Source organism: Galeopterus variegatus, unplaced genomic scaffold (assembly GCF_000696425.1).
Source record: "Galeopterus variegatus unplaced genomic scaffold, G_variegatus-3.0.2 Scaffold1585, whole genome shotgun sequence".
Classification (NCBI taxonomy): Eukaryota; Metazoa; Chordata; class Mammalia; order Dermoptera; family Cynocephalidae; genus Galeopterus; species Galeopterus variegatus.
Genome location: NW_007727696.1, coordinates 237,698 through 255,197, shown reverse-complemented (window position 1 = coordinate 255,197; position 17,500 = coordinate 237,698). Strand labels below are relative to the sequence as shown.

Here is a 17,500-nt window from a genome sequence, read left to right as displayed (position 1 = left end):
TGTATAAAAATCACTCCTTCAAAGGGTGGTCCCAAGAATTAAATAAAACAGTTCGCAGTCAAATGCTTAAAACTAAAGTCTGTTCTCTATTCATTCACTCATTCGACAAATATTCACTGCCTGATTATTAATTAAGGGTGCCTTGCCTAACTTTTCTCTGTAAGGCTTTTTAGATAAATAATTTTTTTTTGAAGTAATTCATTCAAAAGTGTGCCACTTAATATGTAAAAAAAAAAAAAAAATCTACTTGAAGCCACCAAGTTTTTTTCTAAATTTAAGTTATAGAACCACAGTTAATAAAGATCATATCAAATTTATAAGGCAGTTTTCCAAAAATATTTTTTTACTAATAACATATTCACCATTTACTTGATAACTTTGGATCTACTTTGTGGTTCTTTGGTCTAACTTGCTCACATGTTGAAAAGCCTATTAGGTAAAACTCAAGAATCAACAAAAAGGAAAAGATAAGCGACTGACAAGAGTACCTTCTATCCTGACACACCTCTGTCAAAACCACCTTCCTGTCCTGGAGGTGGAGATCGATAGATGGTAGAGCTGATAGACTGTGGGAAATATAAAAGTGTTTTGTTCTTGGAGTGGGGAGGAGAGGCAGTTCAGGGTTAAAAATTAAATTGCAAAATCTCTGTCACATCTGGGATACAGTGATTTGACCGTGTCTTCTGCACTAGTCGCTCACCCAGTCTTTTCATCCTGGGACTTCTTTTGTAAATCACAACTGGTTTGGCTTTGCCCATGATAAGTCCACATAAAAATAAATGATCTATTTCTAAAAAACAAAAAGGAAATTGCAGCCTGTCATCTGAATTTCAGTTCCACCGTATGTCTGGATGAGGAAAGGACTAAATATATGACTCATAGCTTCTCCATCACAAAATACTAAAAAGTCCTCCACTCCTATAGAAAACTACAATAAATGTAAAAATGACATAAGGTGTGATCTGTTCTAATATCCAGTGTGATACATACAGAATGTAATATAATATGACAACATCAATAACTCTGTTCTCAAACTAATGGTTTAAGTAATTTTAATCTACAACAAGGATTTGTTTTTTTTTGTTTGAAAAACAAAAAACAAAAAACAATTAGCTGTTGCCAGGGGTGGGGGGTAAAGGGGAATAGGGCATTATTGTTTTACAGGAGCAGGATTTCAGTTTGGGGTGGTGAGAATGTTCTGGAGATGGATGGTGGTGATGGCTGTACAATACCATGGCTGTACTTAATGCCACTGAACTGTAAACTTAAAAATGACTGAAATGATAGATTTTATGTATATTTTACCACAATGAAATTTTTTAGAAATATCATTAGCCTTAAAAATGAAACTACATAAAAGAAGAATATGTTATATGTTACAAATTCTTGTTCATCTAGGCTAATAATAAAAATTCCCCAAAGTAACTAAGTAAAAATGAACACCCAATTAGATTAAGTGAATCATTAACATAACAAAACCATTTTGTCAGTATTGACATGTGAGGGGAGAATACTTATTAAGATATATACATACCTACATATATAAAATACACATATATAGGAATATATAAACATGAATATATATACACATATATACACTCATGTAATGTACACACACGCTTATGGCCAAGAGAACAATCATATTTGTATAACCCTATCTCTATTAGTTAAATAGTAAAAGAAACCATGGTAGGGGCCAATACATAATGAAGAATTGAAACCCTTGTTACTATACAATGAATCAGACTTGCACACACCCTCTGGATATAGAAACAGCTGTGAGAAGAGGGCCTATATTTCTGAATTTCCCACACACACCCTCCCTTGCCCCAGCAAATAGGATGAATTTCTGTGTGCTTACCACCAGTCCCAGCACCAGGGTGCGAACTCTTTCTCCTATCTCTGGTGAAATGTCATTGCCAAACTGCTGCAGGGTGGTGAGGAACCGTTTCAGCTTGCTGAGTTGCCTCGCGCCACAGGCTGGGGGCAGCTGTTGATTAGCCAGAGAAGAAGAGGACGAGGAGGAAGGCCCATTGCTAAAGCCATTGGGTGGTGAGGGCGCACCATTCAAGGCTGTAGGTGAATGGCTGGTGCCATTAGTTACTGGCAAGGGCAAAAAGTCAGAAGGAAAAAATAAACTCACAGAGAACATGCACAAGGAAATTGCCACCAAGTTTCCTTCCCTTTTTTAATTTAATTTTATTTATTTTATTTTATTTTGTCAATATACAACGTGATTATTGGGGTGCATTACCAAAACCTCCTTCCCTCCCTCCCAACAACCTCATATCTGTTCACTTGTCATATCAACTTCAAGGAATTGTAATTGTTGTCTTCTTGCCTCCCTTCCTTCCCTTTAAATCCAGTGGTTTGTAATTTTAAAAAACGTTGCGACTTTCTGCAAGACACTTTGACTTCACAGGAGTACTCAGGTATTTTAAAACTAAATGGGTCTACTCTTTATACCGAGTGATGGGATTCTGCACAGAAGCTGAAAATAAATGGAGTCTGCTGTGACAGAGGGCCAACTCTGCCTCCCATGTGCACATATGTCAACCACCTGAAATGTTTCGAACACAGAGCAAACAGCTTTGGATGTCAGCCTTTTGTCACAGGCTTACATCAATATAACAGGATGACTCCTTTCTAAACTGCTCCCCTAGAGAAAGTGTACATTTGGTGGAAACTAAATTAATCATGTTTTGTACACACAACTGACAGCTGTGTTTATAGAAATAAGACTTTCAAGTTTTAACCTTATACCACCCAATTAGAAGGCGATTTTTCCCCCCTCATATTTCTTAACCACTTCTTTAGGGAAAATGCAAATTTTATGTAGGAAGCCAAAATAGATATGGTATTTATCAAGGACTTATTTCAAGAAATGTAAAGGGGACATCTCAATCCAACCAAGAGCATGGATTGGTGGTAATTCAGTACTTTAACTTCTGACAAAATTTGACTATCAAGAGGATAATCCATAAGAACTAGACTTGAAAAATTTACACACTTAATTGACTTAATTTGACAAATCTTTATCAAAACCATTCTCTTATTATAATTTTTGATAAACTATCTCCAATAATAATCTGAGAATATTTTAAGAACCCTGTTATTTATTCTTAAAAGTTTCATTTCAAGATAATAAAATGGTTCTCTTGTTCCAAATGAGTAACCCGTCAAGAAATGATAGCTCACCAGGACATCTCACAGGAGACATATGCCTATCATTGTGGCTTTGGGTAACAACAAACCAAATATAAGATGACAGGGTTACAACCTGGAAAGTCACAGCCTCCTACTCCTTACATGTCTGGTAAGGTCTTTTAAATGGCAGCACAAAATTATATAAACAGCCCTGGGATATGTATTTTGTTGATCTCTTATAGTCCCACGGATCTATTTTTGTCTGTTATTTTTCATTCATGTGGATTTCATGGCACATGGTTTGTAAATAGTATTATCCGCAACAGATAACATTTATTAGTTTCACAAATCCTTGATGACAATTTTAACCAGGACTTTGAGATCGATTAGAACAAAGCTATCCACTATTCCTACTGGAATATATAGAAAAAGAAAGAGAAGTTGCTATTCTGTTAGAATGTTCTATCTTTTCCTTGGACAATACAGAAAGCAATACACTTCACTGCCTCAGAACACAGGACTTGAGCCAAGTGGGAATGGAGTAAAAGTTTAATGAAAGTCTGACAGGTTCAAGACAAAGAAGATGCATGCTACTTATTTCAGAAAGTGTTTCACATGAGACTATTGCATAGAGCAATACCTTTGTAACTTAAAGATGTTAGATTTTAACATTATTTGTAACAGTTTGAAACAGAAGAAACCTATAAATACTCATAGCATATTTTCATGTTCTAAGACAAACTGAACAAACTAATAATATAAAGAACTCCACATTAGGATGAATTAAAAGTTACAGTGGTAACAACCTAAGTTATAGACCAAGGGCAGTATTCTTCATTTACCAAAATCATAACAGACTACAACTTTGAAGCAATAATGAACAGAAAAGCAAATAATATAATTATACCTAAAATATGATACTGCTGTGCTCGATATCTACTCACTGGCAAACAAATTTTTTTTTGCTTCATTTCATCATAATACATGGCTGCTGAATCTTACTTTCCCTTGATTTTTTATTTGCAGAATATTTTAATTTAAACTTCAAAACTGAAACACAAAATCCAGAAGTGACTACTTACACGTGGTCGGCGTAAATGAACTGGTTCTTGGAGCTCCTTGAGTAGTTGGGGGAGGTGGCATCGTTGGAGGAGTCAGCCTAGATTGCGTCTTCACATCCACAGGTGAGTCTGGCATCGTGGAGTGCTTCTCAGTACGATCTGGAGGGTGCCACCAGGAACATGTTATTTTACTCCTTAAGCACTGCAGTTTTTCAAGTGGGGTTTGTCTTTTTTAAAAGCAAGTGAACAGAAGAAATTCAACATCTTCTATCAATAAAATATGCTTATCTGCTGAAGTTTAAATCAGGATTTTATCATCCAAACGCCACTTAAGGAGGTGTAGCACAGATGGCAGGACCTCATTTGGAACTAGGTTATACTGTATCCTATTGTTATTTCTGGCTTGGGCAGATGCTACCTTGGTAGTGTTATATGTAACAGCACAACCTCACTCAAAGCTGAAGCCAACTTTAGCAAGAGGTAGAAAATAGATGAGGAAGTAGGATGATAATGAACCCCTCATGACAGCTCAGAAATAAAAACCTGAAGTCTGTTATGCAGGTGAGATACTGGTAGGAGCTGGCTCTTTGTGATGATTGTCTGTAACACCTGCCATTCCCTTTCCATGCTCAGTTTTCTGGCCTATTAGATGAAGCAGGGTATGTCTCTCACTTCAGTTTTTTCTGCCCTGTTCTAAAAATCACCTCTGTATAAATGTCGTATGTTATACAGTGAAGTTAAGCTATTATTTACTTAGAATATGTGAACTTTTGACCTGCCATTTTAAAAACGAGACCAATACTCCAATTAATAATCTCAGACACAGTAAAATGTAAAAGTCCCACACTGAGAACTAAAAAGAGCTAAACACACTCCTAATATTGTTTTCATAAATGTGACAGATATAGAGAAACTTCCTAATTACCCAGTAATGGACATCTGTACTTCAGAACTGTTTTCATCTAAGTATACCTTTCCCTTGAAATTCTGAACTGGTTTTCTCAATCTAATCTACTTATCAAAGCAATGGATCTCCAATAAAAATGAAAGATTTTTTTTGTTTCTTTAGATCCAATTTTCTACAAACACATGTACACACACACACATACCCCCAAAATGTTTTGAGGTGCCTCTTGCCTTTGACAAAATATTTCACACTTGAACTTTTAGAAAAGTAAAGTAGCAAACTATTAAGAAAGAATGAGCCTTTTAAAATATAATAACCATAGTGAGAAATTCTCAAAATTACTTAAAAGTCAATTATTAAAAGAAAGTGAAAAGCCCAAATTACTACTATCACAATTCCAAATCTACTTCACCTTTGTTCAAAGCAATTTCCTAAGACTTGGTTTGCAATAAAACACAACATTTAAAAGTTGAAATAATGTTGAAACCATATTAGGGAAGATGTAAAAAAAGAATGAAAATAATCATCATTCTAATAAAAGCATTTTGCCCAATGATCTAGTTCACAGCAGTATTAGGGTTTCTATTTCTTAATCTCTACTGCTGGCTGAATAACAAGGATTGACCCTACAGGGAACAAAAGTGTTCTGAGTGAAATGATGGTAGAGACACACGTGGAGAGCTTGTCTACTTTTATCTTAACAATCAGTATCAGTAAGTCACTTATTCTAGAAAAATACAGAAGTCAGGCAAGCTGAAAACTGCTTCTTCAGTAGTTAAATTCACTGCACACGCTACTCACCTCAACCAACCTCAGCAACAAGGGAATAAATAGCTTTCCGCTTATGTTGCAGCTGAGGGAAGAGGTACAGCAGCAAATACAAGGCTCCCTAAATAAAGGCAAATATTTCTGTCATGCCAAGGAAGGAGGGAGAGAGGGAGGCTTGCCAGAGCCGGCTGGGAGATAACAGTGGGAACTGCTGGTCCATCTGGCTTTCATTCTGCTAACACTCACACGGAACTGTTGGAGAAGGCAGTCCAGATACACAGATTTGAAGCACGTGGCTGCACAGGCAGAGAAAGGAAGAGCAGGAGGGGGAGGGGGAGAGGGAAGGGGAAGTGGGATAACGAAAAAAATAAAGCAATGGAAAGAAAAAGAAGAAAAGAGGGAAAAGAACAAAACAGGGAGAAAAGAGACTGCAAGGGAGAAAGTTCCCCTCAACAGCCTTGCTGACCCCAGCAGCTACAAGCTGAACCACATGGGCAAAGCCTCCTATCTTACTCGCCTTTGAATAGTTATGGAGCAATATCCAAACTTTAAAGCATATCAAACTCATTTTTCTTTCTTTTTTAAATAGCCCACACTAAGAAAAAAGAAAAAAAGAAAACTGTAAAGTCGACAACGGGTTTCCTCTTCAAACTTAAGATTTAAGTTTCTACCTAAGACAATCTTTTGTATATCTATCTTCTTCTGTCCCAATAATAGAAAGACGTTTGGTATATTCATACTTTTGATTTGCAAACATTTTATATACCTGTCTTGGTCCACATTTGTAACATGATTCCTATCCAGAGCATCATCATCATGAGTAGATGCTTTTTTAAATTCTTGAAATGTCACCAATATTTCAAGAATAATAACTACCGAACCACTGCATGAAAACACCATAGCAATGTATACATTCTAACTGAAATATATGTGCACATATTTAGGACTCTGACATTAGCTGAATTTTGGTGACAGCTAGCTTTCACTCTGATCATTTGGAGTTCCAACCCAGAGGTCCTACAAACTAAGACAAAGCGGGACCATATGTAACTCATTCTGTGCCGTTTGGTGCAATCAATCCAGGATGGAGCTAGATGGAGAAAATAACGGCCAGGCCTAACCCATACACACAGTAAAACCCACTAGAGCAGACAGATTTAAGATAAATTTAGAAAATGTGTTTCAAGTATGCTGAGCTGTTGCATTTGTTTTGGATTATTTTTTAAAATTTTTTTTGAAATATATATTCTTGAAATTTTGTAGCAAACAGCACAAGAGCTATGATTTAACCACAGAAGCATTTCTTTTTTTTTTTTTTCCTTTTTGTCTTTTTCCATGTCCGGCAATGGACCGCAACCCTCAGTGTCGCCCCCGTACCGGACCGGGACCAGCAACGGGCCTTTTTGTCTTTTTCCGTGTCCGGCAACGGACCGCAATCCTCAGTGTCGCCCCCGTACCGGACCGGGACCAGCAACGGGATCGCAACCCTCAGTGTTGCTCCCGCGCCTCGCTCAGCCAGTGAGCGGGAACTGGTCTGTATGTGGGATCCGAACCCTCGGTGGGAGCGCTGCCGCGCTTCCCAAGCGGCGCACTATAGCAGTGCGCCACCGGGCCGGCCCCCACAGAAGCATTTCACTCCATTTCAAATTAGAGAACACGGTAAAACCAATATTAAGTTATAATATTACTTATGTCATTTTTTTTAAGTTCATGATAATTATACTGTCCTGATAGGTAATCTCTATTTTTTCATTGCTGTAGAGGAATTCTGATGTTTATTGAAAGACTGACACAAAATGATAAAAAATGAAAAAAGAAAAAGAAAAAAACATCTCTTTCAGATCAGGTAGAGAAGGTAAGTATAATCAAAAAGGGCTGACTTTACTTTTAACTTTAACAATTCACACCACTTCTAAACAAGACGATCTTCCCTATGCGGTAACATTTTACTCACATGGCAAATATCCAACTCATGTACCAAAGATGGCTGATGCACGGAAGAAAATGTGGCATGTATAAATACATTACTGATACCATTTCAATACCCACTTCAATGTCAGGGCCTTCTAGAAGTAGTATGTTTTCTATTTCCTTTTCCTTTTTTTTTAAAGTAAAAAAGGTATATAATCTGCCATGGCACATATTTTAGTTAGTGCAAACAGTTCCAGATGTGTTTAAGTTACGGAAAATAAGTATTCTATATTTTTCTTGTCTACATACCATTCTAAAGACGATTAGTATAAAAAGACAAGTTCAGTATTGGTAGGTGGTACACCTTTCTATCAGAGTTCATCATGTCAATTATAATAGAAGTCTCAGAGGAGTTATGGATTATGAGGAACTTCTTGGACAATTAGTAATTAGTCCAGAGTTATACATACTTGTTATTCAACACTTGTTGGTTAAGGAAGCTAGAAGGTATGCACTAAAGAGGATAAAGCCAAAGTAGAATGGAGGTACTACTAATAAGGAAAAGAAAAGAAGAAGGGAGCCAGGAGGAATGAAACTGCAGATAGAATTTTAATTTTTATTTCACTAGAAAAGTTGGCACATATAGCCCTGATAACAAAGTCACTTAGTGACTAGAACAACAGTGATAGCTGCTTCTCCCATCAGCCTCCATATCGCCTGCTGAGCACTTCTGGGGATGCCCATTCCTGCTCAGAACCCTTCCACAATGCATGAGAACGAGAGAACCAAATGCTAACAATCCAACCACGATGGAATGATACAGAGGAATGATGCTTGGCATAATAGGAAAACTTCTAAGTTAAGACAGACTTGGTTTCAAATACTGACTCCCTTGACCATTACTAGTGAGCCCTCAAGAAGTTAGTTATCCTGAGCCGCAGCCTTATATTGGGAGCCTACTTATATTAGGTACCAGCAGGCATGAGCTTCATTTTCCTGTGCCTTTCTCTCCATGACCCATCGTGGGCTTCACCCCCCCCCCCGTCCCCCCCTGCCCAAGTCTACACTCTATTGGTACAGAGAACCTTGGTCCCTGGCTTTTCTGCATTTCTTTTTCATGCTGTTCCCCTCATCTAGAATGACCTGTCCCATCTTGCACATTCTTTCCTGCCCATTACAGACCACACATTCTCTTACAGCTTCCCTCAACTGCCCCAGGCACCAACACATCACATTAGCCTCTCTGTTAGCATTTATCACAGCCTGCATGATGGCTGTGTGCAGGCACACCTTGTTTCACTGCTCTTGCTTTATTGCACTTTGCAGATATTGCATTTTTTACAAATTGAAGCTCTGGGGCAACCCTGCATCAAGCAAGTCTATCAGAGTCATTTTTCCAACAGCGTGTGTTCACTTTGTGTCTCTTTCACATTTTGGTAATTCTTGCAATATTGCAAACTTTTTCATTATTATGATATCTGTTATGATGATTTGTGATCAGTGATCTTTGATGGTTCCATTACAACTGTGTTGGGGTGCCACGAACCGTGCCCATATAAGATGGCAAACTTAATCAATAAATGTGTGTGTGTTCTGAGTGCTCCATTGATTGGCCATTCCTCCTCCTCTCTCATGGGGCCTCTCTATTCCGTGACACATAACAATACTGAAATTAGACCAATTAATAACCCTGCAATAGCCTTTAAGTGTCCAAGTGAAAGAAAGAGTCACACGTCTCTCACTTTAAATCAAAAGCTAGAAATGATGAAGCTTAGTAAGAAGGCATGTCAAAAGCCCAGAGAGATTGAAAGCAAGGTCTCTTGCACAAATCAGTTAGGCAAGTTATGAATGCAAAGGAAACATTCTTGAAGAAAATTAAGTGCTACTCCAGTGAACACGCAAATGATACGAAAGCAAAACAGCCTTACTGCTGAGATGGAAAAAGTTTTAGTGGTCTGGACAGATGATCAAACCAGTCATAGCATTCCTTTAAACAAAAGCCTAATCAGAGCAAGACCCTAACTCTCTTCAATACTATGAAGGCTGAGAGAGGTAAGGAGGCTGCAGAAGAAAGTTTGAGGCTAGCAGACTTTGATTCATGAGGTTTAAGGAAAGAAGCCATCTCCATAACAAAGTGCAAGGTAAAGCAGCTGACTCTCTTGTTAGGGGTTAATGCAGCTGGTGACTTTAAGCCAATGCTCATTAACCATTTTGAAAATCCCAGGGCCCTTAAGAATTATGCTAAATCTACTCTGTTCTCTACAAATGAAACAACAAAACCTGGATGACAGCACACATGTTTACAGCACAATTTACTGAATATTTTAACCTCACTACTGAAACCTACTGCCCAGGAAAAAAAATTAAAAGATTTCTTTCAAAATATTACCACTCACTGACAATGCACCTGCTCCCCCCAGAGCTCTGATGAAAATGTACAAAGGAGATAAATGTTGTTTTCATGTCTGTTAAGACAACATACATTCTGCAGCCGATGGATCAAGAAGTCATTTTGACTTTCAAGTCTTATTATTTAAGAAACACATTTAGTAAGGATAGCTTCCATGGCCTGTGATTCCTCTAAGGGATCTGGGCAAAGTAAATTGAAAACATTCTGGAAAGGATTCAGCATTCTAGATGCCATTAGGAACATTTGTGATTCATGGAAGGAGCTCAAAATATTAATATGAACAGGAGTTTGAAAGAAGTTGATTCCAAACCTCATGGATGACTTTGAAGGGTTCAAGATTTCAGTGGAGGAAGTAACTACAGATATGGAGGAAATATCAAGATAACAAGATTATAAGGGGATCCTGAAGATGTAACTGAATTGTTGAAATCTCATGATAAAACATTAACCACTAACAGATGAGGAGTTACTTCCTATGGATGAGCAAAGAAAGTGGTTTCTTGCGATGGAATCTACTCATGGTGAAGATGCTATGAACACTGTTAAAATGACAACGAAGGATTTAGAATATGACAAATTTAGTTGATAAAGCAATGGCAGAGCTGGAGAGGACTAACTCCAATTTTGAAGCACGTTTCACTGTGAGTAAAATGCTATCAAATAGCATGCATGCTACAGAGAAATCTTTCTTGAAAAGGAAACAGAGCAAACTTCATTGCTGTTTTATTTTAAGAAATTGCCACAGCCACCTCAATCCTCAGCAACCACCACCCTGACCAGTCAGCAACCATCAACATGAGGCAAGAGCCTCCACCCAGCAAAAAGATTATGACCTGCTGAAGGCTCAGATGATCATTGCCTTTTCCAGCAATAAACTATTTTTAATTAAGCTATGTACATTGTTTTATTAGACAGTGCTATTGCACACTTAATGGACTACAGTAAAGATAACTTTTGTATGCACTGGGAACAAAAAGCTTCCTATTACCCATTTTATTGTAATATTCACTCCATTGTGGTAGTCTGGAACTGAATCTGGGATATCTCCGAGGTATGCTTGTATATGTATTATACACCCGAACAATCCAACCAGCTAAAATGGAAAGGAACTTGATGGCAACTTTTTAAACTTCCTCCTTAGGAGGATACTTAATAAATGCTCATAATTGTGGTCCTCATAGGAAAGATGATTCCATTCCTAACTTTTACAAATTCATTCCCTGTGTTATACACAGTTTCAAAGATATCAACCCTAATTTCACGGCAAAAGACAAACACACACCACCAACATATTAATATACAAGTAATAATATGAGAAGGTACTGGACACAAAATTTAATATGGGAAGGTACTTAGTTCAACTCCAAAACCGACTTATATAGTTTTAGGCAAGTGTAAGAATGACCTCTCACTGCGTGTCTTATCATAAGTGCTATGATCTGAATGTCCTCCAATATCCATGTGCTGAAACTTAATCATCAGTGTGATAATATTAAGAGGTGGGGCCTTTAGAAGGTGACCAGGCCATGAAAGCTCTGCACTTATGATGGGATTAGTCCCTTATAAAACAGCTGAAGAGAGCTAGGTAGGCATCTTTTGCCCTCCTGTCTCTTCTGCCACATAAGGACACAGTACTCCGGCAACACGGCACCATTTTGGAAGCAGAGACAGGGCCCTCACTAGACATTGAACCTTAATTTTGGGCTTTCTAGCCTCAGAACTGTGAGAAATAAATTTCTGTTGTTTATAAACTACCCAGACTAAGGTATTTTGTTATAGCAGCATGAAAAGACTAATATGTGTTTTGTGAGTATTGTTACTTCTAAAACACAGCTCTGACCTTACCTATTCTCTGATCTAAAACGTTCCAGAGTCCCATTGTCCACAGAATAAAACATGAACTCTTTAGCTTAGCTCACGTCGCAGACACTGTTGAGTTCCCACTCAACAGCCCTTGTCCCTTTCTTCCTTGTTGGAGAGCCCTTGATTTTGCTCAAGTACTCATCCTTTCTCCATGACTCTTGGGGGCAAATCCTCTTTTACGTTAATTAGATTATCACATTCCTGTTATCAGTACCAGGTTTCAGAGGTGGGTGTTGTGATCAAATTCTGGACAATGGGTCATGAAGGGAAGTCTATGGAAAAGGTACTGGGAAAAACTCCCTCACTCTCTAAACAGAGACCCAAAGAGGACATAGTCCCTCTTCTTCTATTAGGTACTGCTGTATCTGTAAGTGATGACTTCACTTCTTTGAATTCTACTTTTTTTTAATCAGTAAAATTAAGCATGCTGAATTGCATGACCTCAGGATCTTCTGCCAATACTCATATTCTCTGCTTTCTTTCAACAGATATGGTTTATGACCATCACAAACACAAAGAAAACTACCCAGAGAACATATATTTAAATAATAAAGTGGCCACAAAATCATTTTGAAGTTGGTGATTATAACTGGCCTTCCTCTGTTCACATAAATTTCTACATCCAAAAGAATATGTCTGCATAGCAGATTTCTCCCATAAACATTAACATCTGTCTCCCCTTTTCAAATATATTTTCAATACTTATTACTAAATCACCATAAATGATTTGGTTATAAAATAACCCCACCAATGTCCAATTCTTCCCCTTTAGTTACCACCAAAACAGGTCATCACCCTTGAGGAGTTCACAGTCCACGAAGGGAGAAGGCGTTGGAAATGAAGACCCTGCACACTTTTGCAGAATGACTCCGTCAGGCATCGACAGGCTCCAGTGGCCAGAGCCCAACTTGCTGCTGCCGATGGCTCTGGGTTCCTATAGGACAGAGGTCAATGGAGGGTGGGTGGGAGCAGGAGAAGGTGGGGGTATTTCAGCCCCCGGGGCCACCTGCCACCTGTCTCCATGGCCTCAAAGATTTCCTCAGTTCCTATTAGCCTCCTAAGTTTGCCTTTGGAAAAGTACTCCTTAGAGGAACCCATAGCAAAAGAAGGAAGGGAGGGAGAGAGGAAAGAAGTGGAAGGGAAAGAAAGAGAGACAGAGAGAGAGAAAGAAAGAAAGAGAAAGAAAGAAAAGGAAGGAAGGAAGGAAGGAAGGAAGGAAGGAAGGAAGGAAGGAAGAAAGAAAAGAAAGAAAGAAAAGAAAGAAAGAGGAAGGAAGGAAGGAAGGAAGGAAGGAAGGAAGGAAGGAAGGAAGGGAAGGAAGGAGAGGTGAGGGAGATTATCCTGGCAGCGGTATCTTTCTACTTGTTCCTAGAGGCTAGCTGCATCTCTAATGTTCCTACAATTTGAGTCTTCCAAACCTTCTACAGATCTTGGTCAATCAATACCTCCTTGGCCTAAAACCTAGTTTGAGTTGATTTTCACTTAAACCAAAGAATTTCGACTACAATATACCTGGAAGGCAGCATCAAGATATCCTTCTAACCCCCACTCAAACTCTTCTCAATTGTCTGTTGTTATTAATCCAAGAAACATGTGTACTTTATGTGGCATCTCTGTGGCATCTGACACCATTCACCACTTCCTCCTTGAACCATTAGCATCTCCACGATTCCACAAGTCTAACACTCCCCTTCTCTGGCCTTCCTGGCTCCTCCTCCTCAGTCTCTTTCATGGTTCCTCTTTCTCTCACTCTCTGGTAACTATTGGCATTTTCCCCAAAAGTTCCTTCTCAGGTACTCTTCAAATATTTTCTCTGTACCTTTTCCTTAGTGACTTCATTTGCACTATGACAGACATGAAGGGTTTGGGTTTTGGAGACAGAGAGCAGGGTTTGAATCACCTAGGTACAATTGGCCACATTTTTCAACCCCTGTGTTGTGGTAAGAAAACTTGTAATGTATTTAACATGCTTGGCCAAATGCCTGACACAGGTGAGCACTCTAAAAAGGGTAGATGTATTCACACCACGACCATTATGTGGATGACTTACATCTATAACTCTAAGCCAACATCCCTTCCAAATTCTAGACCCAAACGTCCAGAGGGCCACTCATTTGTCCAACCTCAATTTAAACCTTCATCATCATCTCACAAATCACTGAAGAGACTCACTGCCTTGTACTATGCATTCATCTCTGATCCAATCTCCGAAGCACATCCAATCATTTTTCTACATGTGTCAAAGATGTGGCCAGAGATCCTACCCCTCTCCTCTTGTAATCTTCAGAGATCTTTTATAACCTTAAGTATAAAGTCTACATTCCTTAATAGGCAGAGAAAGGCCTTTGTGACCCACCTGGCTCCTGCAACTGCTCCAGATTCATCTTCATTTCTCCCATCCACCCCATCCCCATCTCTGAACTCCATACTGAGTTACTACAGTTCTCCAAATGCCCCTGGTCACTCAGGCTTTCATTCACACTACATCCTCTTCCTGGAATACTCTTCACCAGACCACTGCCTGGTTAAGTCCATCATTCCTTTAAAACTCCATTCAGATGTTGCTTCTGCCAGAAACCCCCTGCTGACAACTCCTCCCTCCCCAGCTGGCCCAGACTGCACCATGTTCTCATATCGCACTGTCTACATCCCTCTGACAGCACTGACCACAGGGTATTTAGACTGTAACTTACCCAAGAGCAATGACATTTTGTTTTCATATTCCCAGCACTCAGCGCAGTGCTTGATGTTCTCATATCGCACTGTCTACATCCCTCTGACAGCACTGACCACAGGGTATTTAGACCGTAACTTACCCAAGAGCAATGACATTTTGTTTTCATATTCCCAGCACTCAGCGCAGTGCTTGACACACAGAAGGTGCTCAATAAATTTAGTATTTTAAGAGAATATATACTACTATAATGTCACAAGGCATGACTATAGCCACAACTTTAAGATCGTAGAACTTTCAAAAGACTTGACAGTTTTAACTCAAGATATAATCACTGACACATCTTTTTGTCCTCTATCTTCCAAAAATAATCGTAAACACATTTTTCATATTCTGGAAAAATTAAGTCGCAAAAAATTAACCTAGAAAAACACTAGTAAATTATTCAATTCACCAGTTTTTAAACACCTCTCAGTAATCACAACACATTTCCTAAGACTTACTCTGTTAATATTGTTTTGAAACAAATTTTCCCATATTTGGGAACCCCTTCTAGACAACTTTGGTGCCCTTCTGACATTTCCCTGCATTCTTTGAACACTCTTTAAAGTTTCTGGCCCAGCTAGATGATCCAGGTTCATCTTTTTCTTTTCCTTCCTCAGCACTGTAATCATCCATTTCTCCAGCAAACCCTGGTTCTTTTTAGTGGGAAATGCTATTTAGAACCAAGGTCTAGGTTCTAGGTGTGCTCATGGGGTATCACTGCTCCCAGGCCCTCTCAATGGACAGAGCCAGAATATTTATGTATACATTTACAACTACATCCCATACGATAGGGTTAAAAAAAAAAAAGAAAGAAAAAAAAAAAGGCTTCATAAGGCAATTTATACACATACAACCTATAGTCTCCAAAAGCTCACTTTTTTATACTAGTATCAGTGTAGTCATTTATATGCAAATTGAAAACAAAGAAAAATATAACTAAAAACACAGACTTTTTCCTACACTCAAGTTTTTTTGTCACTTGTCTATGAATGGTTGGAATAGAGGTTATTTTTAATTTTGTTCTTATTTTTCTCTGTTCTACAATGTTTTATTTTTATGACCAAAAAGAAAAACCTAAAACTAAAACTAAATGAAAAAAACCCTATGGGCAAGTCAACTAAAATTAGGGTCAGTCGTTGTGTTTAATGTTTTGCATGCTTTATGTCATTTTAAACCCTACTATGAAAAGATACTAAAAACGTGTCCATTTCATTAAAAAGGAATTGAGGCCCAGAGGAGTTGAACAATTTGCCCGAGGTTATAAGCCAGAACTTAATCCAGGCCTTCTCATGGTTCACTATCATCTGAAAGTAATGTTATTTTATCCATGATCTGAAAAACTGCAATACAAACCACATTCAGTAAATGTTAAATCTAGAGCTAGATTTAAGAACTAAATCTTCCAGTACAGAGCCTGCGAGGTGACAAAGCAGCCCAAAGGGTGGGGAGGAGAGAAGAGTGCCTTTATATGTTGAGGTTCTGCATATGATTTCATTTGATGGTTAAGAGATTGGAGACTAGGATAAGTAAGCTATGAGCTGAGGATGCATGAGCCTAAGACTTGCGCAGTCCAGGTGATCAGTAAACACGGGGTTAACTACACTAATGAGAACAAGGACAAGGGCTCAGGTTAGCAGCTGGCCTGGAATCTTAAGAATGAACTCAGGTTAAGAGGGGAGCTGGGCCAAAGGATGAGGTAAATCTCTACCAATCTGTCACCATTTCTGGAACACTAATTTCAAAACATGTTTGGGTCATTTCCATAGAGGGACAACAAAAATTCTCCTTCCCTTCCTCTATAGCATTTATCCAGCTGCACATGGCACATTCATCTTGTTTATGAATGTCTCCCCAACCAATAATATGTTAGCTTTGTGAGCAAGGGGATTTTTGTCCGTTTTGTTATACCCAACTTCCACAGTATTTAGAACAGTGCCTGAAATAGTAGGCATTTGATAAAGATTTATTGGATGAATGAATGAATGAACAAATGAATGAGTGAAGAAAGCAAGCAAAGAAGCAAAGTTAGTTTCTGCCAGAACAGCCAGAAACATATAAGTAAGTCTATAGTTACCTAGAGTGGGGCAAGGATGACTAGGGGAGATGGGGTAGATGCTGAGAGTACGTGCCCACTCCAGTGGGGGTACAAATGCAAGAAGTAGAAGCAGGAAACAGTCTAAACCAACTTGCTCGTTTTGAGACAGAGATGACCTACAGGTCAAGATAACACAAAGGACTATCAACATTACTGAGTACCCAAATGGTGGTTCTAGCTAGAAAAATCAGCTACTAGTTTCCCGAAGGAAAGAACTGCTGGTCAAAGTTCTACTGGTGGTCTCCAGGCATGACTTGTATGTGTGGGCTCCTCAGAAACATCTCCCTCCCACAGCTGTTATTACCTTTACTCCAATGACTCCTGCTTCTTATTCTAATAGCCACTTTTTGGAGGTGGCTCCTAGAAGCTACCCAGGGGGTATCAAGCAGCCTGGGGTTTAACTCTTTCACTTCAACTAGTACAGTTCTACTTTATCTGCTTTACACCCAACTTTCACTTCAACTAGTACAGTTCTACTTTATCTGCTTTACACTGGATGTTTACACCCGTTTAACATCTCCTTTGGGAAAAAAAAAGGGATCTCTTATTTTTTTTGGCGGGGGGGGGGGGGGGGGGGCTGGCCAGTGGGGATCTAAACCCATGACCTTGGTGTTATAAG

The 17,500-nt window shown here is 38.8% G+C and overlaps 1 protein-coding gene across 1 annotated transcript in view; it reads right to left on the bottom strand.

The window, feature by feature from the left end:
- RUNX1T1 (runt-related transcription factor 1; translocated to, 1 (cyclin D-related)) overlaps nucleotides 1–17,500 on the bottom strand; it is a 141,247-nt gene that overhangs the window by 56,477 nt on the left and 67,270 nt on the right. The window contains exons 3-4 of the mRNA XM_008577831.1: nucleotides 4,230–4,367; nucleotides 1,862–2,103 (exon numbers count right to left, since the gene is read on the bottom strand). Coding sequence (XP_008576053.1) covers nucleotides 1,862–2,103; nucleotides 4,230–4,367 — 380 coding nt within the window. The remainder of the gene's footprint in view (nucleotides 1–1,861; nucleotides 2,104–4,229; nucleotides 4,368–17,500) is intronic.